The sequence below is a fragment of the Littorina saxatilis genome, linkage group LG8 (genome assembly GCF_037325665.1).
Source record: "Littorina saxatilis isolate snail1 linkage group LG8, US_GU_Lsax_2.0, whole genome shotgun sequence".
Taxonomy (NCBI): Eukaryota; Metazoa; Mollusca; class Gastropoda; order Littorinimorpha; family Littorinidae; genus Littorina; species Littorina saxatilis.
Window position 1 is genome coordinate 61078364 of NC_090252.1, and position 26656 is coordinate 61105019.

Here is a 26656-nt window from a genome sequence, read left to right on the forward strand (position 1 = left end):
CTGCGCCCGTCGAACATGGAGAGATAAAACTATAGTAAAAGTGACTGAGTTCAAAATTTGTTTGATCATTACCCCCAACGCTTTAACATTAGTTTTGTTGACCCTTGTTAAGATCATTCACAGGGCAACCTCGAAGGAAAAATTGGAAATGTTATATAGATCTCTGAAACTATTCATCGGATTTGTTTCAAACTTGGTAGAATTGTTCTTTACATCAAATTAGTAACATCTTTAGCGTTTTACAAATTATGTCATCAAAAAAATAAGTGAGATAACTAGCCTTTCTGTTCAGTAACACAATAGCAAATCTACAGTAATAAACCGGATTGTGATTGACTAGATAAGTACAGAGCTTATTTTTCTGTTAGCTTGAAGGAAAACTCTCAACTTTTTATTCATGAAACTTTCAGGTTCAGGAGAGACTTTCACTGCAGGAAAGACAACAACAACACCAGTCCCAGCCAGCCTTACATGCTGCCGACTCCTTCTCCATCGCAGAGGGGGGTCGGGAAACCCCCATCTCCCCTCCGTCAGCCTTCGCCTCGTCGGCTGCCACGCCCGTCAACAAGCACAACATCTCCATCGTCGCCCAGCCCCCTCCCCTCAACCTGAGGGAGCTGCGAGTGGAAGAACAATCCAACAACACTGAAAGCGACATCAACTCTGATGTCTTGGACAGTTCTAGATCAGAGTTTGAGAGGATTTACACCGTTGCTGAAAAATATCACCATGACGTTGATGGTGGTGATGAAGATTTTGACCTTGACGCAGCCTTCATTGTGGCAGCTGCTGCTGACGACAGTCTCCTCGACAACCTTAGCAGAGGTCGTGGCGGCGACAAGGGAGATGTGTCTCCGGCTGATACGATAAAGAACAAATCTCCGGCCAGCGTGTGCTCGGCGGATTCTGTCGTTGTGCTCATGTGTCAGGAGAGAGTGACCAACACCGCTGTGACTGAAAACAGTCAAACTGCTGATAAGAAAGAGATCTTGAACGATGACCAGGTAATCCTTTTTTCTTTTCCCCCTCACTCATCAGTTATGAGTTTATAAAAAGACAAAACTGTTGTTTTTCTGGCAAGTTACTTCAATGACAAAACAGGGGTGTTCAAATACGAAACCCAGGGTTACCTAAACAACAGTTGGGAAAGACAGACACATTAAAGCTTGTAGTACCTCCAAGTCGAACATGGAGGGATAAAACTATAGTAAAAATGAATGCTAAGTCTAATATGTGGGCTGACATGTACAAATTTCACCCCTATTGTATAAAGCTTTTACTTCCATTTTTTAAAATTTGTTTTTACTTACTTTTTACTCGAATAGATTATCATAATTATATGCTTATACTGTTATAGGTAAGAAATTTCACTGCATTGCACACACCTAAGATATTGCAATGGAAGTTTTAGTCTGGGGGACAGGTCATTTCATCATTTTCCATTCTGAACCCAAATTTTAGTTGAGAGGGATCACTTATGCATTTATTTTGCTTTCTTTGAAATGGCTTTTTACATTTCTGCAGTAGATTTCATTACCCTGTGTCAGTTACAGGATTTTTCCTGTGGACTAGAATTCCCGGCAATAACACTTTCTTGCTTTTTTGCGGTGGATTACATCATTCAGGCACATGGTACCCTTCAACAAATTTGCGGATATCAGCAAAGTCTGTCCGATTGGAACCACCATTTCTTAGCCTGTTTTAGTGTTTAGTCAATTAGTGTGAAATCTTTGCAGAAAATGATGGAGAATTGTTCAAGAAGCAACTTTTCAGCGAAAGTTGCTTCCGACTTTGTACAATGCCTGAGAATTTCACAACCCTGTGGTAGTTGCAGGATTTTACGGTGGATAGAAGAGATGAAATCACTTGTCGGGGGTTGTAGCGTTGTTGGTTGGAGCGTCTGGTTGATTTGGCTGACTGTGGATCGAGCCCAGGTACCAGAATCAACTTGAGGGGAGACCAGAAGGTTTGTACCACCCTCGTGTGCTAACGCATGCAGAAAGATTAATGCACATTTTAAACTTCAAGATCCCGAGTTTCCCGCGAAAGTCTAGGGGCTCGGAAACACAAAGATATCCAGCACGCCTTCCCCTGAAGTTGGCGTCTTGCTGCCCGCGTAGCGGGGTAGGAAAAGCAGTGTGGCACGCAATACTCTCACCATAAGGCAACCCTGACACAGTAAAAAGTTCAAGAAAGAAAGAAAAAAATCATTCTACTACCCTGCATCAGTAACAGGATTTTATGGTGGATCTAGAGAAGAGATTGAATCATTTCTCTACCCTTTGTCAGTTACAGGATTTCACGGTGGATTTAGAGAAGAGCTCGGCGGGAGGCCTGGGCTTCACGGTGGTTGGGTGTGCCAGCACCACAGGGGGCCGCTACATCAAGGCCGGGGTGCAGGATCCGGCACTTTCCGATGGACGCCTTCGCCCACGTGACAGGCTCATCCAGGTCAGCAGTTTACATATATGTCCGAAAAACCCTTACCGAGTTAACAAAGGCGAGAAAACTGTCGCCTTTCACTGATAGCCTACTGGGACGATTCGATTCTCTGTTGCGGAAAATAAATCTGCAAAGGAAGTACAAGAGATTGGACCGCGATATGTATTTGAGCTTGTCTCAAAAGGTGAATTAAAAAGTGAGACTTGAGGGTGCAAAATTGAAAATGTGAATACAGCCAAGCAAGTACCCTTTTCAGAAGGTCAAATGCATCTGCTTTCCTTGAATAACCGTGAAAAGATAGTTCTTTACTCTAATAATGAGATACTGCATATTTAATGCAAGTTACTGTCAATGTGTCAATCGTTATGTGGACAAAGTGGGGATGTTGAAAATCCAAGATTAAACATCCCAATAAAATCAAATTTCATGAATTTCAAAAGAAGGATGTTCAATAGGTATTGGGAGCTTATCTGTGCTAGCTTTTTGAACTTGGGAAGTCCAAAACATAGCGGTGACTTTGTCATCATAACGATCAACACATATCTTCACACATTCATTCAAGTCACAAACTCAAAATGCATTTATCAACTTTAAGTCAGCATTGGTGTTATTGAAACTATAGTGCTGCAAATAAAAAACATTACAATAGTAACCAATGTTACACACATATGGAGTAGGTGTAAATCAGTAGCGTGATCGTTACTATCAGAGGAGTGGACAAAAATTCTGAAACAATATCCATTCATTGTCGTAGAATCAAAATACATAAAACCAAACTTTACATGTAGACTTTTTCAGATGAAAACTAATTGCTAATGTAATTGGTCACTCAAACATAATCAAATAAACACATGCAATATACAATCCGTGTTGATCGTGACAATTTTTCTTTGGACAAAATTTTAAAGCACAGACCTTTGTTTGTGCCATATCACTTAATCAAAACCCCAACAACAACATAACTAAGCTTTGTGGGGAACATGCTGACATAGTTGGTAATGTGATTTGTATCACCTTGATCAATTATAAAATTTTGACATGTTAAAATGCTTTGATTGTAAAGTGATGGAACAGAACACATTCTGCAAAGCATAGTCTTGTCAAAATTTCACTGAAGCTATATGACAAGAAAATGTATACACGCTACTGTGAGAACAATGTTATTTTTAAAAAGTGTATCATTTCCATAGTGAAAGGATCATTTGAAATACACAAAAAAGAGTGTCAATCGTGACACAAAATACAGTGGACAAAGTTTTTTGAGGGTTAGCATACATTTACACACATCACAATCAAAATGACTAGAAAATTGGCATGTATTTTCCTGACAATTGTACATATTGTCAATAAAATTAACCTTATGATTCAGGAAAAATACAAATATACGTATGACAAGCAAATGTAACGTGATCGTTACTATCAGTGGAGTGGACAAAAATGTTGATACAAAATTGTATTCCATTCATCATCGTAGAATCAAAATACATTAACCAAACTTTACAAGTAGTCTTTTTCAGATGAAAACTAATTGCTAATGTAATGGTCACTTAAACATAACCAAATAAACACATGCAATATACAATCTGTGTTGATCGTGACAACTTTTTTTGGACAAAGTTTTAAAGCACAGACCTTTGTTTGTGCCACATCTCTTAATCAAAATGACTAAAACACCAAATTAAAGTTTATACAGAGATGCATCGACATTACCCGACACGTAATTTGTATCATCTAATCAACTACAGAATCCTCACATGTTAAAATGCGTTGATTATGAAGTGATGGAACAGAACACATTCTGCAAAACATAGTCTTGTCACATTTTCACTGAAGCTGTATGACAAGAAAATGTAAACACACTTCAGTGAGAGCTCAAATGTTATTTTGCAAAATGTATCATTTCTATAATGAAAGGAAAATTTGAAATACACAAGAAAAGTTTGTTGATCGTGACACAAAATACAGTGGACAAAGTTTTTATCTTACACTTTGATTTACACACACAACAATCAAAATGACTGGAAAATTGACTTGTATTCTGCTGACAATTGTAAATATTGTCAATAAAATGAGCATTATGATCCAGGTGAAATACTGGTTGAACATAAACAGAAAAAAAGTAGGTTGATCGTGACAGAAAACGCAATGGACAAAGTTAGGTGGGTTTTTTTTCAGGTGTTACGCATGCAGTATCACCGAATCAAGATTTTAAATGATGAGTAACTTATTGAGTATTTCACAAGTTATGAATAGCACCAAGTGACAAATAACATTAACAACAAAACGTAAAAATGTGTCAATGATGGCCGGAAACGGTAAGAATGGGTCAATTATGACAGCAAAATGGACAGTCATAGGAACATAATGACTAGATTAACACACATGAAACGAATAAAATGACTAGATTTGAACATACCTTGAAGACATTGCTGAATAATAATATAAGACATTCATTGAATAATTGTAAAAAATATATTGTACAATTATAGTCGTTGTTTATTGGGTCCAACTGACTATAAAAGCTGAATCAAGACAGAAAGTCAACGGAATCGGTATGTGAATGAACACTACAATGAAACATGGATGTTTGGTTAAATTGGATTTCATGCAGCAGGGAAATTGAGCATACTTAAATTGTCCGTTATGATCATTATATACTCAGTTGGTGGTGGGAGGGGCAAGGGTCAAGTCTGGGAGCAAGGTTGAAAATAACCAATGGGTGTCTGGATCTGGCTAGATATGTTGTAGAAGCTTATTCTGGCTATCATTGCAGACTATGAGTTTATTGTGCATGCTGGTATTGCATGTTCGGTGGTTTTATGTGGTTTGTTTTATCGATGCAGTCCTTTGAGGTGTACTTGCATTTGGTTGTATATCCATAAACTCAAACATGTTCCCATTTGGGAAATAAGTGAATGCATACACGTCTGTGAAACAAGCACAGGAGGATGTTTCTGGATTGTATCCAGTACTTAGTAAACAATATTTAAAACAAATATAGTTACTACCATTTACAAAAGCCGTTGTTGTCGAAGGCGATTCTGCACCTTCACGTGCAACTGCTCTTCTGCAGTCAAAATCCGACTCCTAGCTGTTCCTTCGGTTTCGTTCCAAGTATGTTTGTTGGTAAACATGGAACTTGACAGGATCTTCTGCATTTGTTTTGCGCACTGGTTTCGTTGCTGGAGGGTCAACCATGCGAACCTTAAGACCTGAAAAGCACATAAATGTGTGTCATATGTATGCGTCGTTATTTTATTTCATTTGTTAAAAAAAAAATCAACTTCCATCCTAATCATTAATGCTATTTTATAAATTACAATAACGAGAAGAGTGAAATCACTACATGCAACACATGACCATCTGTCAAATTTAGAAACTGACACTTAATTGTAACCTAGATGACAAGAATTGAAGAAAGTTTTGATTTTAGTCTTACAAAGAAAACAAGTAAAGCCAATTGTGTGGGGGAAAAAAGGAACAAGAGTTGGAAAAATAACATTATTCCCATTGATGTTGCTGCATTTACATGTTGAAAGTTGTTGAGTTAATAAGACTTTATAAACATCTAATAAAAACTACAAGTGCAAGAATTATTGGTCGATCGCAATGCAGTCCTGAATCTCCACTTCGTCTTTTGTCATCATAACGATCGTAGTGATTGATTGGAATTTCGGTGCTCTGAATTACATTTATTGCTGTTTTATTGTTTGAACAACGTTGAAATATGTTGATAGACCATGCATGATAGTGCCAACGTAGTGCACATCGTAAATCTTCAAAACTTATAGACCCGAAGCGATCGTTACGTTGACTCCAGTATTCATTTTGTCCGCCTGTGGTCTACGTGATCTCTCAGGTCACAGACGCCGACACACAGCAGACGCTTTTTATTCGCAGAGTTATTTCAAGACTAGAACAAAATAATGGAAGTACACGCTTCAGTGGTAGTTTTCTAACATCATTTTGAGGAGTTTTAAGCTCGATCGTTACTCTGTATCGATCGTTATGTTGTCCAAACTCTGTGACAAAAAATTGCAACCAACCTGGTCTGTTCGAAGACGCCATGTTTTCCCTCCATCCGAAGTCTCGCCTCGCGCGTGATTTGGGCCGCATTCTTTCGTTCGTGAAACGAGGAAATTTCGTCTGCTACAAGTGGAGTTATTTCGGTTTGCTCGATCGTTACGAATTGACAAAAAAAATCTCCCAGTTCACATGAGAACGCCATGGACGTTACCCAAGGTGCTTTTGCGCTTGTAAAGTGTTTATTTCTGTTATCTGTGTGTTGATAATTATGAAAAAATACTTTGATTACATGCTTCATGGAATGAACCAACACGACCAGTGTTTCAAGTTGAACACTGTTCTGACAAAGTGGATAACGATCGTTCACGATATTTTAAATCGATTTTTGTTGTTGTTAAATAAAAAAAAATTGGACAGTTTGAAACATAAACGAACAGGTAACATCACACTCAAGAAAACAAGACACAAAATTGAATGCAATCATCTTTATTTTCTGCAAAAAAAGCAAACTTCAAACGCACACCCAGTGGAGTCTCATTTTGGCAATGAGATTACTGCTGTAATCCCGAACATTTTCTTTGAAAAATATTTTACTACGAGTGATATCAATTTGATTTTTTCTTATGTATATCATTATTCATTTATGGTCACAATGGTAAGGTACAAATGCCATATTGATTCATTTTCTTTTCCTCCAAGGCTTTGGAATTGAGTTGGGTGAGAGCCCATCACCTTTTGAGACAGTCTCATTTGCGTTGTAGTGGAAGGCATTTAAAAACACTTGTGTTCAAGTGGGCCCGGGTAGCTCAGGTGGTAGAGCACTGGACTTGTGATCGAGAGGTCGCTGGTTCGAATCCGGGCCGGGACGGACACGGGTCAACTTTATGTGCAGACCCAGAGACGGTATCCATCTCCCACCCCCGTGTCACCACAATGGCACGTTAAAGATCTTGGTCATTCTACCATAAGTGCAGATGGCTGATACCACCTAAACACGCAAACATCAAAAGCCGTGAGGGCGTAAAAACTCGAATCGTATAAACCAATTCATGTCCAATATAGGCAATTAAGACCTGACGGACAATAAGCCCCTTAAAATTTACTTTTTTTTGGGCTACAAGCATGTTGGTGCGATATAGCCGAATTCACAATATACTGGACCGCAATATAGTGGTAGTCCCCTGAACTGTTTTACGGCAACTTACCAGAGTGAGACTTAATCCTACAGAGGATATATATAGTTTGGCTGAATTGTAAAGAAGATTGAAGCTTATTGCATATTGTTTTACAGTGTTTCCCATCACGTACAATTGAGGGTATTTCACGTAATAAATTAAAAAATCACGTTATTATTGCTTGCTTGGGGGTATAAAAACAAAGAAAAATCATTTGGGGGTATACGAATTTCAAATGAGGGCATTGACTTTCGATCTTGAGCAATGGAGAAAAAATCAGAGAGAGAGAGAAGCAGAAAATACTAGTCAAAGTTTAAAACAACAGCTTGCTTATAAATGTATTGAACAGTTAAACAAACTAAAACAATTACAGCTGTAAATTTCAGAAAGATAATTTATGAGTCACTTGAGTGGCGGGGTAAAAACAGTGTGGCATGCAAGACTCACCATAAGGTGACCCTGAGAGTAAAAAGCTCAGGAACACAGAGGTAGAAAAAGAAGAAGTTACCATCTTGTCACCGAAATAAGAATACTTTGGAAAATTAATTATGTTCATGGGAATAACTTCAATAAGGAATGATACAGAAAGAATTTGAAGCACGTGGTGAGATTGACAACGGTGCAGTTGTGTTTGAGACGATCTTAGAAATAACTCCAATTGAAAGGCATTCAGCAATTACTTGACTAACGACCCATGCTCTCTTACCTAAAATGCATGTAGCATATGTGATAAACCCCTTTCATTTATGTTTCAGGACAAAGACAGTGCCAGTTCGGACTACGATTTGTCGGACACAGACCCAACATGGATTCCCAACGATGAGTCTCAAAAGGACCATGTTTCTGACTCTGACAGTTCTGCTGTAAATGAGCAAACAATACCCTCCCCTTTTCCTTACTTATCGGTTCCACTTGAAAATCCAAATGCTCCGTCAACATTGCAACGTTGCGATATTTCTTCCACATGTCATTCTTCCTCTGACAAGCAAGAGCCTGAAATTACTGGCTTTACTGTTGATCAAAGTTCAGGAGATGGACCAAAAAAGAAGAAAAAAGATAAATCTCATTGGTGTCTTGTGTGTGGTTTGTCTACAACAAAGTTGGAAAGACATTTCAATAGTTTTCACAGAGATGAGTCCATTCTTGTTCCATTGTTTCATGCATCGAGGAAAGACAAGAAAAAAGAATTGTCAAAGATGAGAAATTTAGGGGATCATAGGCATAACCGGAAAGTTTGGGAAGAAGGCAAAGGGGAAATTGTGGTAAAGCGCAAAAGTGCCAAAGAAGAAAAGCAAGTGAAAGACTTTGTACCTTGTCCAGAGTGTTACGGTTATTTCAATTCGAAGGACATGTACCGTCATAAGTGCGTAAAACCCTGTTGCAAGTCTTCAAAAGGAAAGGTTGTTGCTGGAAGACTTCTTCTTCCTGCTGTCCCGGGGAGTAAAATCACCAGGGACCATGACGAAGAAAAGCTGCGTGAAATATTGGAACATGTGAAAAATGACCCAGTGGGCATGATTGTTAAAACAGATATAACGATTCGGGAACTTGCACTGCGAGAGACGAGGAAGAATGGGTTTGATTCCGATCGACATGCTTACATTCGAAATAAACTGAGAGAAATAGCACGCCTTGTACTTGCACTCAGGAAAGAAAGTGGCAATCAGAATGGACAGTTGATTGATTTTCTGAAACCGGACATGTTCAGTACTATTGTCCAAGCTACACGTGTACTTTGTGAATTTTCAAAAGAGTCGTCCGACTTCAAAAACCCATCAACGGCAAAGAAAATTGGCCACACTTTGAAAAGATGCACCTTGTTGATGCAAGCAAAGGCCATTGAGCAAAATGACATGCAACTGAGACAGCAGTGCAAGCACTTCATAGAAGTCTTCGATGTTCGGTGGAATGAATGGGTTTCGTCGTCAGCCGCAAGAACTCTTTACAGAAGACATCAGAACAATGTGCAGCGACTTCCACTCTCGAAAGATATACAAAAGCTCTCGTCGCACCTATCACAGGTTGCAGAGGATGCAAAAAAGGACATGAAAAACGCTTCTTCTTCTCGGGACAAAACAACAGCTCGACATTCACTTTGTAAAGCTCTACTCAGTCAAGTGATCCTCTTCAACCGCCGAAGATCTGGAGAAGTGTCCAAAATGAAAGTTCAAGATTTTGAAAACCGTCAGCTTGATACAAGTGATGACATTCTGCACAGCTTGCCTTCATTTGAACAAGCTTTGAGTAAATCATTACAAAGGGTGGAGATTATTGGCAAAACTGGCACAATCGTTCCAATTTTGCTGACAGCAAATTTGGTAGATTCTTTTGAAACACTCATTGCATCTCGTCAAGAAGCTGGCATTCCTGAAACAAACAACTTTGTTTTCTCTCAAAGCTGCTTTGGTCATGGTGATAGAAATGGACACATTCGCGGAAGTGACACTCTGAAGATTCATTGCCAACAAGCAGATTTGCAGCACCCTGAACTTATTACGTCCACATCCTTGAGAAAGCACGTAGCCACAATGACTCAACTCTACAATCTTGCAGACAATGAGCTTGACGTTGTTGCTCAGTTTCTGGGTCATGACATTCGCACACACAGACGTTACTATAGATTACCTTCTGCAGCGCTTCAAGTGACGAAAGTGGCAAAACTTCTCATTCAGTTGGAGAAAGGAGAAATAACAAACCCAACTTCTCTGGACAGTGTCGACATCAGCGATGACATCATTGTTGACGAGGAGAACGACGACGATGAAGAAGATACCCATCCTCAAACAGCAGCCTCACAAAAAGGTATTTGAACTAATTAGAAAATGATTTGTTTCTATATAATGCTTGGTATCAAATTTCATTGACAAGCACTAGAGGAGATGAGCTGGTGGCCATACTAAGGCAGGATTTTTTCGTTAAACTGTTAATTAACACAGCAGGAGCTGAATGGACCCTACCACCTGTCAATCAAGTCAAAACTCTACTCCAATCAAATGCAGCCCAGCGCGAGCCTTATTTTAATATTATTGAACCACAATCAAAAGCCAGCAATCGTGAGCCTTATTTTAATATTATTGCACCGCGCAATCAGAAGCCAGCAAGCGCGAGCCATAAATCACGTATTGAACTCGGCTCAAAAGATGCACGGGACTTGTGTGCTTGTATGACTAATCTTAGTAATCAGTTCTCTCGAAACTGACCGCCATCGTTTGTTTTTTTACGTTTTCGTCGTTGCCTACTTGGCTAAAGAAGATGGATCTGGAAGTTTATTGTCGGTAAAACTTTTGTTTCGTTGGAAAACTTGTTAAATTCAGTGGAGCAGGTCGACGGCGTAAATCTGATACGTATTGAAAGGGTCAAAACCGTCAAATTGTACGGACACAGACTGGGAAGGGCTGCATTTTGAGCAGCTGGTTTACGTTTAACACGGTGGGAATTGAGCGCTTGTATGATTGGTCAAAGTTATTGCGAGACTTTTGTCAAGATGTTTGTTTCTTCCCACAACTTGGCGGAGACCCTGACAGCATTTTTAAGTAAACCACGGCCCTGGTATCCAAAAAGAGACTTTTTAATTTTACTCTTTTTTTTTATTTCAGGACAAGGACACCACAACTTCACTGGATATCCGCAGCTGTGTGGCCAGACAGGGTCATCTGGATCGCTTCAGTCTTCTGGTGGTACGCTCTCATCTGGATCGCTTCAGTCTTCTGGTGCGACACGGTCACCTGGATCGCTTCAGTCTTCTGGTGGTAAGCTCTCATCTGGATCGCTTCAGTCTTCTGGTGCGACACAGTCACCTGGATCGCTTCAGTCTTCTGGTGGTACGCTCTCATTTTTCACCTTTGTTTGATGCGTCGAGGTCAGATGCCATGATTGTTTCACCTGTCGGTGCAAATGTTGCCCCTCAGCCCTACGGACTTCGGGGTAACTTTTGCACTGACAGGTGAAACAATCATGGCATCTGACCTCGACGCATCAAACAGCAGTGAATAATGTATAATTATTATTCAGAGGATCGGATAATTGAAGGAATAAAAAACGCTCGCGCTGGACCCGAGTACTCTTCAGACTGGCTCGCTCCCCCAGTATGAAAGTTTTTGTCTTGTGCACGTTTAAGACCAAGTGATTGCTCTGTGTGAATTACAGGCATTCCCTTTGCTATATAAATGCATTGCATGCGAGCCGAGGATGTGTGTGGTGACTGGCCTTTCTCTTTTATTTGATCACAGTGAAAAATATACTGCCGACCCTCTTCATAACTTAACAATATAAATGTTTGGAATGCCTGTGGTGTGAATGTTGGTTTCTGAAATTAAACTTAAGCGATTGTTCTGTGTGTGCTGATCGATCTCTACAATCGTAAACGAGAGGCTGGTCTCGGGATCCAACATCTGAGAAAAGTTCCTCATAATATGTGTAAAAACCATCAACATCACTGTGAGAAAATAAACAATACAAACACAACCAGTTCCCCTGTGGAACATTGTGGACTTTCCCACAACCTGACCTACAAAAATCCTCTGCGTGCGTGTGATGATGCGGGAAATAACCAGCGAGCTGGCTGGCTGTTCTATCAGGCTGCGTGTTGCCCCGCCGGTGTGAATTCCTCCCACTGTTAAGTCGTTTTTGTGAAAAATTAAAGTCTGCTGAGCCCAAGTACTAGCGTACTCGGGGATAAACAATAGTAAACAAGAATTTAAAAAAAATAGATAAAATAAATCGCCTATGCCGGGAATCGAACCCGGATCACTTTGGCCATAGGCGGACGTGCTTTCCACCAAGCCATTAACTCTGACAATTTTGCCAGTGAACTCAAATGCCTAGAGTGCTAACTTCAGGTCGCGCGCACGCGAAGTGGCACATGCACGCAAAGCCTGTAGGTGTCGGTGGCTGGCTGGCAGTTCTATTAGCCGAACAGCAGTTCTATCCCACCGCGAATTGCGCCCACCGCCAAGAGTCGTTTTTGTGGATTATTTCGCATTTAGGTCCCAGCTAACATTATGAAGTTTTAATACGATCAATCGGACCTATTATCAAGTTAGTGTATCAACTTTTGAACGAACTGCGCCCAGTAGTTTCCCAGCAATAAGCTGTTAAATCCAGACAGACAGACAGACAGACAGACACACAATTAAAGTCTGCTGAGCCCAAGTACTAGCGTACTCGGGTATGATGTACACTTATATCCATGTTAAGTTGACCTTTGACCTATGTTTTGATAATGTTTCGACCACCATGACCTTTTTCTACGTCGAAAGTGACTCAATCGAGCGTTTGCTCTTCTTTTTTAGTAAGTTATCAGTCTTTGCGGAACTTGCATGTCTGAGCGCGAGCTTTTCGTCAAATCACTGACCAAATGTGCATAGAAATGTAAACATTTGACAAGGCTTCCTTGGTTTTCGTCTGCTCAGAACCCACATGAAAAACAAGTTACAAGTTACTGACACATGACTGGAAAACTTTCTCTTCTTGTGCATTATACAATACAATTTTACGTATTTTTGGAATGTGCTTTTTCTGAAAGTTTGTTTTGGACAGTTCTATTCCCCAGTGCCATGACATAAGTTGTGAAGGTAGTGCTTTTGTAATTGTTTGCTGTCTGTTGTGGTGTTGTCTGTGTTTAATCTGAGGAAATTTTCAAGCATTGTATCATTTTTCTCTGTGCAGCAAGGAAAGCCTGGTCTGATGATGAAGTCAGCGCTGTGCTCAGACACCTGGAAAGCTACATCCTCCTGGGTCATCTGCCTGGCAAAGAGGTTATTGTCAAGTGTCTCATAGAGGATAAGGCTCTCAAGAACAGGACGTGGCGAAACGTCAAAGATTTTGTAAGAAACAGAATCCAAAAGAACAGGTGCAAGGACTAGTCATTTTTTGTTTGTTTGTTTGCTTAACGCCCAGCCGACCACGAAGGGCCATATCAGGGCGGTGCTGCTTTGACATATAAGGTGCGCCACACACAAGACAGAAGTCGCAGCACAGGCTTCATGTCTCACCCAGTCACATTATTCTGACACCGGACCAACCAGTCCTAGCACTAACCCCATAATGCCAGACGCCAGGCGGAGCAGCCACTAGATTGCCAATTTTAAAGTCTTAGGTATGACCCGGCCGGGGTTCGAACCCACGACCTCCCGATCACGGGGCGGACGCCTTACCACTAGGCCAACCGTGCGAGTCGACTAGTCATTGAGATCACTGTTGTTCATGCTGTGGTTGTCACTTTTTGTTAACAGAGTATTGTCAGGAACATCATTCAGTTCTAGTCATTCTAAGACACAGTTTTTTTTATCAGTTGAGAATTAGTTCTCAGCTGTGTTTACTGATTTTGACAAAAGCCATTAAATTACATATTCTTACTCCAATTCTCATAAATACATTGACTTCAATCTCACATGCTAGATGTCGAAAAAAACACTCAAAATACCTGCCCTTAGAAGGGTGGTAACCAAGCAAAACGAAAAGCCATAGCCGTTGCTATGAACTGACCTTGCTCAGTTACCCATAACACCCTGCGCACCACGTGAGCGCCAGCATCCGGAATAATTAGAAAGTTCACCTGCATTCTCGTCCAAACATAAATATTGTGTTTACAAAATATAATATCGGTACTTTCCCACAAAGTACAAAAAAGTCAACTACATGCAACACACAAAACTAAACCAAAGCTCAGCAACGACAGCGTTTCCTAACAGTGTGGTTGATCTCTCAGGATTTCTACGTTTTGTATTGAGACGTGACTGTACAGGGAAAACTCTTGATTAGTATGCTTGATCTCTCAGGATTTATACTTTTTGCAGAGAGACATGACTGTACATGGAAATCGCTTGGTGTGAATCAGAATCGGAATCAATTTTCAGAATCAGAATCAATTTGTATTGTCTTCTAAGCTTTCTTATAAGGTATGTGTGCTTGATTTTGCAGGATTTCTACTTTTTTGTATTGAGACATGACTGTACAGGGAAAACTCTTAATTTGTATGCTTGATCTCTCAGGGGTTCTACTTTTTGTATTGAGACATGACTGTACAGGGAAAACTCTTGATTTGTGTGCTTGATCTCTCAGGAGATCTACTTTTTGTATTGAGACATGACCGTACAGGGAAAACTCTTGATTTGTGTGCTTGATCTCTCAGGAGTTCTACTTTTTGCATTGAGACATGACTGTACAGGGAAAACTTGATTTGTGTGCTTGATCTCTCGGGATTTCTACGTTTTGTATTGAGACATGACTGTACAGGGAAAACTCTTGATTTGTGTGCTTGATCTCTCAGGAGTTCTACTTTTTGTATGGAGACATGACTGTACAGGGAAAACTCTTGATTTGTATGCTTGATCTCTCAGGAGTTCTACTTTTTGTATGGAGACATGACTGTACAGGGAAAACTTGATTTGTGTGCTTGATCTCTCGGGATTTCTACGTTTTGTATTGAGACATGACTGTACAGGGAAAACATGATTTGTGTGCTTGATCTCTCGGGATTTCTCTCTCAGGAGATCTACTTTTTGTATGGAGACATGACTGTACAGGGAAAACTCTTAATTTGTATGCTTGATCTCTCAGGGGTTCTACTTTTTGCATTGAGACATGACTGTACAGGGAAAACTCTTGATTTGTGTGCTTGATCTCTCGGGATTTCTACGTTTTGTATTGAGACATGACTGTACAGGGAAAACTCTTGATTTGTGTGCTTGATCTCTCGGGATTTCTACGTTTTGTATTGAGACATGACTGTACAGGGAAAACTCTTGATTTGTGTGCTTGATCTCTCAGGAGTTCTACGTTTTGTATTGAGACATGACTGTACAGGAAAAACTCTTGATTTGTACGTATGCTTGATCTCTCATGATTTATACTTTTTGCAGAGAGACATGACTGTACATGGAAATCGCTTGGTGTGAATCAGAATCGGAATCAATTTTCAGAATCAGAATCAATTTGTATTGTCTTTTAAGCTTTCTTATAAGGTATGTGTGCTTGATTTTGCAGGATTTCTACTTTTTTGTATTGAGACATGACTGTACAGGGAAAACTCTTGATTTGTATGCTTGATCTCTCAGGGGTTCTACTTTTTGTATTGAGACATGACTGTACAGGGAAAACTCTTGATTTGTGTGCTTGATCTCTCAGGAGATCTACTTTTTGTATTGAGACATGACCGTACAGGGAAAACTCTTGATTTGTGTGCTTGATCTCTCAGGAGTTCTACTTTTTCTATGGAGACATGACTGTACAGGGAAAACTCTTGATTTGTATGCTTGATCTCTCAGGGGTTCTACTTTTTCTATGGAGACATGACTGTACAGGGAAAACTTGATTTGTGTGCTTGATCTCTCAGGGGTTCTACTTTTTCTATGGAGACATGACTGTACAGGGAAAACTCTTGATTTGTATGCTTGATCTCTCAGGATTTGCACTATTTGTAGAGAGACATGACTGTACAGGGAAATCGCTTGATGTGTGTGCTTGATCTCTCGGGATTTCTAATTTTTGGCTCATAAGAATCATAAAGAGTCTGTGTAATGTCGCGTGTATGTCTGGCTGTACGGCCATGTCAAAACTGTAACAATTTGCCCTTAACATGGAAACAATATGTAACATGTTTCAAACTTTGTGTGATGATGACCCTCATTGAGCTCTATGGGTTGATACCTGATTGGATGACCTTTGACCTTTTTCAAGGTCACAGCTTCAAAGAAAACAATGATGTTCTGTATCTTAGAGACTATTCATCAAACAAAACAGAGGCAGTAACTCTGCTTTTACCTCGACCTCAACAAACTTTAACATTGGGCTTTTCTTGGAAGCTATGGAAGCAAAATCTTTTAGACTTGGCAGGAATATGCCCTGTTTTGATCTTTACAACTGTTCCTAATATGAATTACTTTTGACGTTTTTCAAGGTCACAGGGGGGCTTAGTCCCGCAGTGGGGCACTGCGGTTATGAAATTAAAAGCCCCTCCTGTTTTTGGAACCGCAGGAGCTTTCTAGTTTGCTGTTAGGTAGATTTTTGGTTCCTCTTTCCTGTCATGCTCTCTTTTTCTTCATGAATTCTTTTCTTTTTTCTGCCTTCTTGCTCATTCACCTGTATTTTTTCCAAAAAATCTCTTCTCTTGCCGCTTGTCTCGCGATTCATGTATAGTTTAATCTGTTAGTGTTCTGATGTAAGTCCAGCAGTAGATAGGTTAAGCCTATTTTAACATACTGGAAACTGGTAATCTTCCAGTAGGTATTAATTAGTTTTACTAAAGCCTGCTGGGACACAAGTAATGGGTTAGTGCATTTGTAAACAGGAATCGCTTGACAAGTGGCCCCCTTCATCCCCCCCTTCCTCGTCCTGATATGGCTCTGCGTAGTCGGCTGGACGTTAAGCAACAAATAAACAAACAAACAAACAAACAAAGGGGGGCTTAGAAGGTAAAAAAAAAAAAACGCGGGTTAGAGGGAGTCCCATATTGGACGAGAAAGAATTTACCCGATGCTTCCCAGCATGTCGTAAGAGGCGACTAATGGTTCTGTTTCTCCTTTTACCCTTGTTAAGTGTTTCTTGTATAGAATATAGTACCCCCCGCGGGTTAGGGGGAGTCCCATATTGGTTGGGACGAGAAAGATGCTACCCAGCATGTCGTAAGAGGCGACTAACGGTTCTGTTTCTCCTTTTACCCTTGTTAAATGTTTCTTGTATAGAATATAGTCAATGTTTGTAAAGATTTTAGTCAAGCAGTATGTAAGAAATGTTAAGTCCTTTGTACTGGAAACTTGCATTCTCCCAGTAAGGTAATACATTTTACTACGTTGCAAGCCCCTGGAGCAATTTTTGATTAGTGCTTTTGTGAACAAGAAACAATCAACAAGTGGCTCTATCCCATCTCCCCCCTTTCCCCTATCCCATCTCCCCCCCCCCCCCCCCCCCCCTTCCCCGTCGCGATATAACCTTGAATGGTTGAAAACGGCGTTAAACACCAAATAAAGAAAGAAAGAAAGAAAGTATAGAATATAGTCAATGTTTGTAAAGATTTTAGTCAAGCAGTATGTAAGAAATGTTTAGTCCTTTGTACTGGAAACTTGCATTCTCCCAGTAAGGTCATATATATTGTACTACATTGCAAGCCCCTGGAGCAATTTTTTGATTAGTGCTTTTGTGAACAAGAAACAATTAACAAGTGGCTTTATCCCATCTCCCCCCTTTCCCCTATCCCATCTCCCCCCTTTCCCCGTCGCGATATAACCTTGAATGGTTGAAAACGACGTTAAACACCAAATAAAGAAAGAAAGGTAAAAACCTGAGGTTCTGTATCTCACAGACTATTCTTCAGAATTGCATCAAACTTTGTAGGATTGCTCATGATCATCCCATCAAACTGATCACGTTCATACTTTGTTTGTCATAGTCAACAAAAAATAAGGGTAGTAACTCTGCTTTTCCGCCGACCTCCACAAACTTTAACATTGGGCTTTTCTCGGAAGCTATGGAACCTAAACCCCATTAACTTGGCAGGAATATGCCCTGTATTGATATTTACAATGGCGGGGACGTAGCGTAGTGGTTAGCACGTCTGGTTTGTAAGCCAGTCGGTCTGGCCGCTGAGGGTTTGAACCCCAGGTATTTTTTTTGTATTTCCAGAGTCAACATTCAGTGCAGACTCTAAAAGGACGGAATCGTACCACCCTTGTGTGCATGTGCATGCAGAAGACCAGTGCGCACGTTAAAGATCCCGAGTTTCCATCAAAAGTTTAGGGGCTCGGAAACACAAAGATACCCAGCACGCCTTCCACCAAAGTCGGCGTCGCACTGCCTACGTGGCGGGGTAAAAACTGTGTGGCTCGCAAAACTCTCACCATAAGGTGACCCTGAGAGTAAAAAGCTCAGGAACAAAGAAGAAGAAGAAGATATTTACAATTATGCAAAATATGAATGACTTTGACCTTCATTCAAGGTCACAGGGGTGTCGTCAAAGTAGTAATTTCAAATTAGAGTCGTCTGAGCGTTTGCTTTTCTTGTTTTAAAATGATGTGATCAAAAAAGTAAAAACAGTGCCGTTTCAAGACACAAAAGCAGAGACTGCTTGGAATTGTGCTTACTTTAAAGTTGTATATTTGGAAATTGAATAATGACTTTCAGATAGAAAAGAAATAAACAAAGTCATACGCTTTTGTGTCCCTTTAATCACATTTTCTTTTTCACATTGTGTGTTAACTGAGAATTTCACGTCCTAATAATTCCCCAAAATCTGTCACTGCCGAAAAGAAATCGCTTGATTTATCAGTTGCTCTAGTACCTTGGTCGAGGCTTTGTATACATTTAGGGCAGCTGTAGTTTGAAAATATGCACACAAAAAAGAAAAAAAAAGAAAAAAAAGAGATCAAGAACAAAGGATTGTTAAGACTCAATCTGATTCTCTTTTTTTTTTTCTAGAGAATATGTATTACTATATCAAAATCGATGAAAAAACCCTGACATTCACTGTTTTCTCAGTCCATGGCACAGTTGATATTGATTTTGACATCTCTGTCAGCATTCTCTCATGATTAAAATTGTTTCACTCTATTATGTCATAAAACATATTTGTGCAACATGTCTCAGTAGATGGGGCTGTCCTCAATTTCTTTAATTATTTTTTGAGTTTGAAACTTGTTCAGTTATATTTGTGTTTGAAACTTGTTTTAAACTTCAGGTGTGAAGTATCAGATCTATTCCAGTAATTAACTAAGAAGTTGTTTTGTTCTTTCAGTTGAATAATAAACAGTTTTTGTACAATGTTTTGTGTGTTTCTTTTTGTTCCAGTGAAATGTCCAACATCAAACTGAATCAGGTTTCAGAGAAAGGCTCATCGTAGTCCTCGGACTGACATAAAAACAAACAAACGAAAAGCAAAACAAAACCCTTTGGCCATCTAAGGGAGGTAAACATTACCATACACACATGACCACCTTATGATGGTTGAAGTTAGCAAGTCGAGGCTTTGTGTGCATATAGTGCGGTTGCAATTGTACAACATATTATTACACACAAAAAAAGGATTGTGGGGACGCATTTGATTAAGATAAGATAAAATAAAACACGACCATCTAAAGGATGTAAACATTACCATACACATATGACCGCCTGATGATGGTTAAGAAAAGCAAAACAAAACCCTTTGGCCATCTAAGGGAGGTAAACATTACCATACACACATGACCACCTTATGATGGTTGAAGTTAGCAAGTCGAGGCTTTGTGTGCATATAGTGCGGTTGCAATTGTACAACATATTATTACACACAAAAAAAGGATTGTGGGGACGCATTTGATTAAGATAAGATAAAATAAAACACGACCATCTAAAGGATGTAAACATTACCATACACATATGACCGCCTGATGATGGTTAAGAAAAGCAAAACAAAACCCTTTGGCCATCTAAGGGAGGTAAACATTACCATACACACATGACCACCTTATGATGGTTGAAGTTAGCAAGTCGAGGCTTTGTGTGCATATAGTGCGGTTGCAATTGTACAACATATTATTACACACAAAAAAAGGATTGTGGGGACGCATTTGATTAAGATAAGATAAAATAAAACACGACCATCTAAAGGATGTAAACATTACCATACACATATGACCGCCTGATGATGGTTAAATTTAGCTTACACACATTGACCACTTTATGATAGTAAATGTCAACATACACTACATGGCATCTCTATTCATGTAAAATGTCAGCTTAGCTAAATTTTCAAAATAGGCGAATGATTTCTTTCTAACTTCATTTAGAATTACAAAATAAAGTTTCATCTCAAATCTGGACAGAATCGGCCTGTAAACTCTGCTCATTTTTCCCGGCATCTTAATGATTGTGCAAACTCACTGACCGGATAACGTGGCTCACACCAGTATGTGTGTGTGTGTGTGTGTGTGTGTTTGTGTGTGTGTGCGTGTGTGTATGCGTGTGTGTGCCTGTGTGGTGTGAACAAGTTGAACATTTGACACTATTTCAGGAACTTGATACTTTAAAAGAACCGTATTAGCAATTATAATAAACAAGAAAGAGCAAGACCTTTTTAGCAGAGTGTGTTCAACTTCAAAACTTCGTGTTCCATTACTTTTATACGTGTAAATGACACACCCATTCAACTGAGTTCATTCATAGTTTTGGTTGCCTTATAAGCCAGAGTCTTAACCGAGCGACCCCGTGTCAAAAGAGATCGAATTATCTAGTTAATCCCCCCTTCTGCTTCTTTCTCTCTGTTTGTTTGTTTGTTTGGTTGCTTAACTTACTTCCTGACGGATTGCTAGTGCCAAAACTAAAAATTAGTCATTTTCCCGTGAAAATTACTAATTATCCCGTGAAAATGAGTAACTAACGAGTGAAAACAGTAACTGACAGCGTTAATTAGTAATTATCACGTGATAATGGGTAACCCCAGGTTTTGGCACTAGTAAGCCGCATACATAGGCTTACACATTCTCCCAAGTGATACCCCCCGGACAATTATTTTCATTTGTTCGATATTTGTCTTTGATGATGATAAGTATTGTTTGACGCCCTCACGGTAAAACCATCAGGGGCATGTTCCCGGGTTTGACCCCGACTTTAGATGGTAAAAAAAAAGAATTAAAAAAAATTCTCAATTAGAAAGGGCCAACACATCCGGCTTTTATTGAAAGTGGAGGCGGCATTGTCATGACCTCGTTTTTCAACCAAATTGATTGAAATGTTGGTCAAGCAATCTTTGACTCAGTCTGGACAATGGGATTACATTTCAGCTTGGAAGTTTAAACATAAAGTTAATTAGTTCGCTCATTAAAGTTGTCACTAAAATCGAATTTCACTCACAGATTTAAAACTGACTGCACTGTATATTTCTCAACTTCTCATAAATTCAAAAACACATAGATATGCTGTGTTTAGCTTGAAAATGTGATCAATATTAATGAAAATATGTTAATTAAATACTACTTTCGCATGTTTGACATGACCCGTCTCGTTATTCAGATATGGCTTGTAATCTCGATGACGACTGGTTTTTAATGTTGAATGTCTTTTAGTTGGAAGCCGACTGATTGACTAAATGTTTTGATATCGCTTCACACGATTTCACGCTTCATTTTTGCAGGTATACTGTCCACAGAGGGAAAAAAATATTTGAAACGAGTTACTTTGCTGTGTGACAGACAGATCTTGTTGCAATGATTTAGATGTAAAGGCACATTCCTTCTCATGAAAACTGTTGGGCTCACTGTATCAGATGTGGCCAGGTTTTCACATGGGATTAGAGTACCATCCCTCCACCTCAAGTGGACGCACAACAAAAAATTAACACCATTTGTTTGTTTGTTTGTTTGCTTAACGCCCAGCCGACCACGAAGGGCCATATCAGGGCGGTGCTGCTTTGACATATAACGTGCGCCACACACAAGACAGAAGTCGCAGCACAGGCTTCATGTCTCACTCAGTCACATTATTCTGACACCGGACCAACCAGTCCTAGCACTAACCCCATAATGCCAGACGCCAGGCGGAGCAGCCACTAGATTGCCAATTTTAAAGTCTTAGGTATGACCCGGCCGGGCCGGGTTCGAACCCACGACCTCCCGATCACGGGGCGGACGCCTTACTACTAGGCCAACCGATTAACACCATTGCTGAGGGGATTTTTGTTATGAATTCAACCACAAATGGCTTTTACAAAGTTAATTTATTATACAAAAAATATATATAAAAAAAATTTAAAAAATTAAAAATATCCCACTGTACACAGAGAACACCCAGTATTTGCCGTGTTGGTATTTGTCCAAGTGGAGGCATGTTCTTATCCCTCCGGCCAGATCTGTGGTTAAAGCGGATATTCTACTGCTGCGTACGTAGCATCAGAATATATTTGTTAGGATGGCGAGCCGAACTATGTATAAATTTACAGGAATGAGTGTGCCTTTATACAACTTAACTTCTTCAGACTAGACTTGAAACTTGAAGAAGCGAGGCGGTATCAGCTGTAGCAAAAAAATGAGAACAGTCGAGCCAACGGCTGGAGAATGTCTGGAGAATGCAGCAATTGAATATTGTCTTGCAGCACGTCCCATGTCGCGCTGGTATGTGACCAGTCGGCAACCGAACCAAACCTGGAAGCTCTTGGAGACACGGGCAACGGCGATTACGTAAGCATGGCAGAAACGGTGGTGTGAAGTCAGTCGTCGTCGTTGTTGTTGTTGTTGTTGTTGAAACAGCTTTTACATCGCTTCTTATGTGTTGCAGTCAGCATGCATTTAAAGCTTTGTATGACGTCATCATGTTACATGCCGTTCTTCGACAAAAAAACATCACGTGCCGTATCATTCATACAACTGATGTATTAAATCTTCATCATTACAGCATGTTAAGAATACCTTACAGAGAGTCGACCTAAATTTTCATCATAACCGCTTGTTAAGATTAAGACCATACAACCGATGTCGACGACATATGTTCATCAATGATTACAACATGTTAAGAAGATCATACAGACGGTGAAAACTAAATGTTCATCATTACAGCACTTCGTCCTGACGACCGTGTGTGCTTGTCCCAACGGATGTGGCGACTCTGGCAGTGTGACTGTGGAAGTAGCAATCAGCACTGGAACCATTCTTGTCATTGTGTGAGTTTCTTTCTTTAAGGAGGGGTGAGGCGGATTGAGGGGGGGGGCAAATGCACACACACACACACACACATACACACACACACAAAAGCGCACATACACACACACACACACAAAAGCGCACACACACACACACACACACACACATGCGCGCGCGCACGCACAGACAGACAGATAGACATGCACGCGTAATCGCACGCATACTAACTTAATCTTTTTCTCTCACCTCTCGCCCGCTCTCTCTCTCTATCACTCTCTCCTTTTTTTTCTCACTCTCCTTTTTTCTCTCTCTCATTCTCTCAGCCGGGCTGACAAACAAACATAAATAAAAGAAACCATGCTAATTAGCTGTTAATATACCGCTATAGCTGCCCAAACACAAGAAACTGACAGCAAAGTACTTGCATTCTCTGAAAGGAATTAAGACAAAGCAATGATTACATCTCCATAAACATTGTTGTTCGCAACTGCAATTACTCATGAAACAATTTTTTAATTTAGCAGCAATAACATTTGTTACAATAATTCGGATTTTGGCAGAAATCGTTGTTTTTATTTCGGGGTTTTACTGGGACAAAAACATATAACTGTACCTATGTATAATGTTTTTTCTCGTGGGTAGCTCAGGTGGTAGAGCAATGGACACGTGAAGTTAGGGTCGCGGGTTCGAATCCGGGCTGGGACGGACACGGGTCAACGTTATGTGCTGACCCTGAGACGGTATCCATGTCCCAACCCCGTGTCACCACAGTGGCACGTAAAAGACCTCGGTCATTCTGCCATAAGTGCAGATGGCTGATACCACCCAAACACGCATACACTTGTCGTGTATCTCATGTAAAGTCGAGGTAAAACCCGGGAACATGGCCCCAATGGCTTTGCTGTGATGGCGTACAACGTGAATTTCTCTGTCTGTTTTGTCTGATGTGCAGCTTGCTGGCAGTTGTTGTGGTGTACGTGCTTGGCGGTGTTGTGTATAACAGAGCTCGCCATCAGAAGAGCGGGGTGGAACTGTGCCCCAACCTGACTTTCTGGAAGAGTCTGCCTGGTGCCATTAAAGTAAGAACGGAATCGTTGTAGCGTGTGGGCGGGGATGTAGCTCAGTCGGTAGCGCGCTGGATTTGTATCCAGTTGGCCGCTGTCAGCGTGAGTTCGTCCCCACGTTCGGCGAGAGATTTATTTGTGTGCAGACTCTCCTCGGTGTCCGAACACCCCCGTGTGTACACGCAAGCACAAGACCAAGTGCGCACGAAAAAGATCCTGTAATCCATGTCAGAGTTCGGTGGGTTATAGAAACACGAAAATACCCAGCATGCTTCCTCCGAAAACGGCGTATGGCTGCCTAAATGGCGGGGTAAAAAACGGTCATACACGTACAATTCCACTCGTGCAAAAAAAACCACGAGTGTACGTGGGAGTTTCAGCCCACGAACGCAGAAGAAGTTGTAGCGTGTGTTGGTAGAGAGGGGTGGAGAGAGAGAGAGAGAGAGAGAGAGAGAGAGAGAGAGAGAGAGAGAGAGAGAGAGAGAGAGTGGGAGAGAGATAGAGAGGGAGGGAGAGAGAGAGAGAGGGAGAGAGAGAGGGAGAGAGAGAGCGAGAGGGAGAGAGAGAGAAAGAGAAAGAGAGATAGAGAGAGGGGTGGAGAGAGAGAGAGAGGGAGGGAGCGAGAGAGAGAGAGAGAGAGAGTGGGAGAGAGATAGAGAGAGGGAGGGAGAGAGGGAGAGGGAGAGAGAGTGAGAGGGAGAGAGAGAGAGAAAGAGAAAGAGAGATAGAGAGAGAGCGCGACAGACAAATTTATTTTCATTTTTATTTTTATTTTGGTCCAGCAACGTTTTATTCAATCACCAAAAAAAATGTTATGATTGAAATGGATTTTAAATCAGCAACGAGATATTCTCTTAATATATACCTGAATTTGTTCGTGCTGTCACAGAAGCGCTACATAAATGTGTTATCCAATTGGTTTTTGTTTGTTAACAGGACGGGTTTGGTTTTACCTGCAGCAAGGTGAAAGGGGGCGGGGGGTCAAAGAGATCTGAATATCAATCCATGTGACCCCTTAGCTGCATTTCAAGATCAAGACTGACGAACAACGGTTCACGGAGATAGAGAAAATGGACGTTATCATGCCGAAAAAGCGTTTCCTCTAATGTTTGTTTTCTTGCAACACCTTTCGAAGTCAATCAATAGACTATGTTCGGAATTAACTCTGTTAAGTTTTTTTTTTTTTTTTGGGGGGGGAGGGGGGGTATGGAAGAGTTGCTTTCCCTTGTTTCCAAAGACGCACTCGGACGGCATAACTACAATGTCACGTGTAGATTTCCTCAGTGTTTGTATACAAAATCAAGGAACATCAAGGGAAAGCAACTCGTCCACTACCCATACAAACCCGACAGAGTTATTTCCGGAATTTGTCTTTTGCAACATTGGTTACATCACAAAATGCGACTTACCAACAAGACCAACCGCGTTTCAACGAGTCCAGAGGATTAGTAGAATTTTCTACTTAATGCTGTGTGCTACTATATTGGTTTGCAAAGAAACTTTTATTGTCGACTGATTATGATTGAAGTATTTCGAGTACCACTAAAAAGCTGTTTCGACTCTTTCAAGGAAACTGCTAAGGCCAAAAAAAAAAATAGGTGTGGTTACGGTAACATAGCCCAAAAAAATAGGGTAGGTAGGTAGGCAATCACTTTTTTTTTTTTTAACTTTTTTTTCTAATGTGTACAAATTAAACCTACTTGACAGGGAAATAAGTGTGCGACTCGGGCGCTTTCGCTTTCATTGCGTTTTTTGCACTCGTTTTTTTTTTTTTTTTTTTTTTTGACAAATGTAATAAAAAGTTATAGGATCGGCCCCTAAAAATAGGGTAGGTCGGGTTACCGTAACCACACCTATTTCTTTTTTAGGCCTAATCAATTTTGCATAACTTCCCTGCAGTGCACCTAAGAATATGATAGTTTCAGGATCGAAAGTACAAACAGAACCTGGCCCCAACAGCCGTTTTACTGTATTAATTTTCCAGGAAAACAGTACACAAAATAGTTACAATTGATAGTAATATCAAATGTTATATAAAATGAATACATTGAAATACAAACTTCACTTAGACAAGGAAACTGACACTCCTGTTTTAAGATCGTCCGTTTAAGTCTGAGAAAAAAAGGTATCGACGGAGACTTCCTCTTATTAAAATGGAGGTTATTTCATTGAGTGTAAGTACCTTTAAACTGATATTGACAACCAGCTGAATTATAATGCAAATTACAGAATCTGTTCACACAGTATTATTTATTTATATTTTTGTTACAAAAACTGACATCATTCTCTTAATGTGAATTCAACGATTGTATGCACTTTTCACAGAAATGTTTTTGAGTCTGTGGTA

At 40.2% G+C, this 26656-nt stretch overlaps 2 protein-coding genes and 1 long non-coding RNA gene across 5 annotated transcripts in view; all 3 read left to right on the top strand.

The window, feature by feature from the left end:
- The window catches only part of LOC138974012 (uncharacterized), a 502416-nt gene that overhangs the window by 363525 nt on the left and 112235 nt on the right, over positions 1–26656 (top strand). The window lies entirely within an intron of this gene.
- On the top strand, positions 325–14381 carry LOC138974001 (uncharacterized). 2 transcript variants are annotated; one of them, XM_070346691.1, is made up of 5 exons: positions 325–1004; positions 2290–2451; positions 8399–10445; positions 11240–11464; positions 13311–14381. In XM_070346691.1, exons 1-5 carry the CDS (start codon positions 921–923, stop codon positions 13505–13507), a joined length of 2715 nt encoding a protein of 904 aa, XP_070202792.1. In that variant the 5' UTR covers positions 325–920; the 3' UTR covers positions 13508–14381. The 2 variants fall into 2 exon arrangements, with proteins under 2 accessions (XP_070202792.1, XP_070202793.1); XM_070346692.1 differs by having other exon boundaries at positions 11240–11392.
- LOC138974002 (uncharacterized) lies at positions 22314–26419 on the top strand. The gene is made up of 4 exons (XR_011458262.1): positions 22314–22786; positions 23162–23265; positions 24198–24324; positions 25246–26419. It is a non-coding gene; the product is annotated as an uncharacterized lncRNA (long non-coding RNA).

Coding starts and splice junctions, on each gene's coding strand:
- LOC138974001 (XM_070346691.1), top strand. CDS start 921: ATGTGTCAGGAGAGAGTGACCAACACCGCTGTGACTGAAAACAGTCAA. Junction 10,446..11,239: donor AACAGCAGCCTCACAAAAAG/GTATTTGAACTA, acceptor TTTTTATTTCAG/GACAAGGACACCACAACTTC. Junction 11,465..13,310: donor ATCGCTTCAGTCTTCTGGTG/GTACGCTCTCAT, acceptor TTCTCTGTGCAG/CAAGGAAAGCCTGGTCTGAT.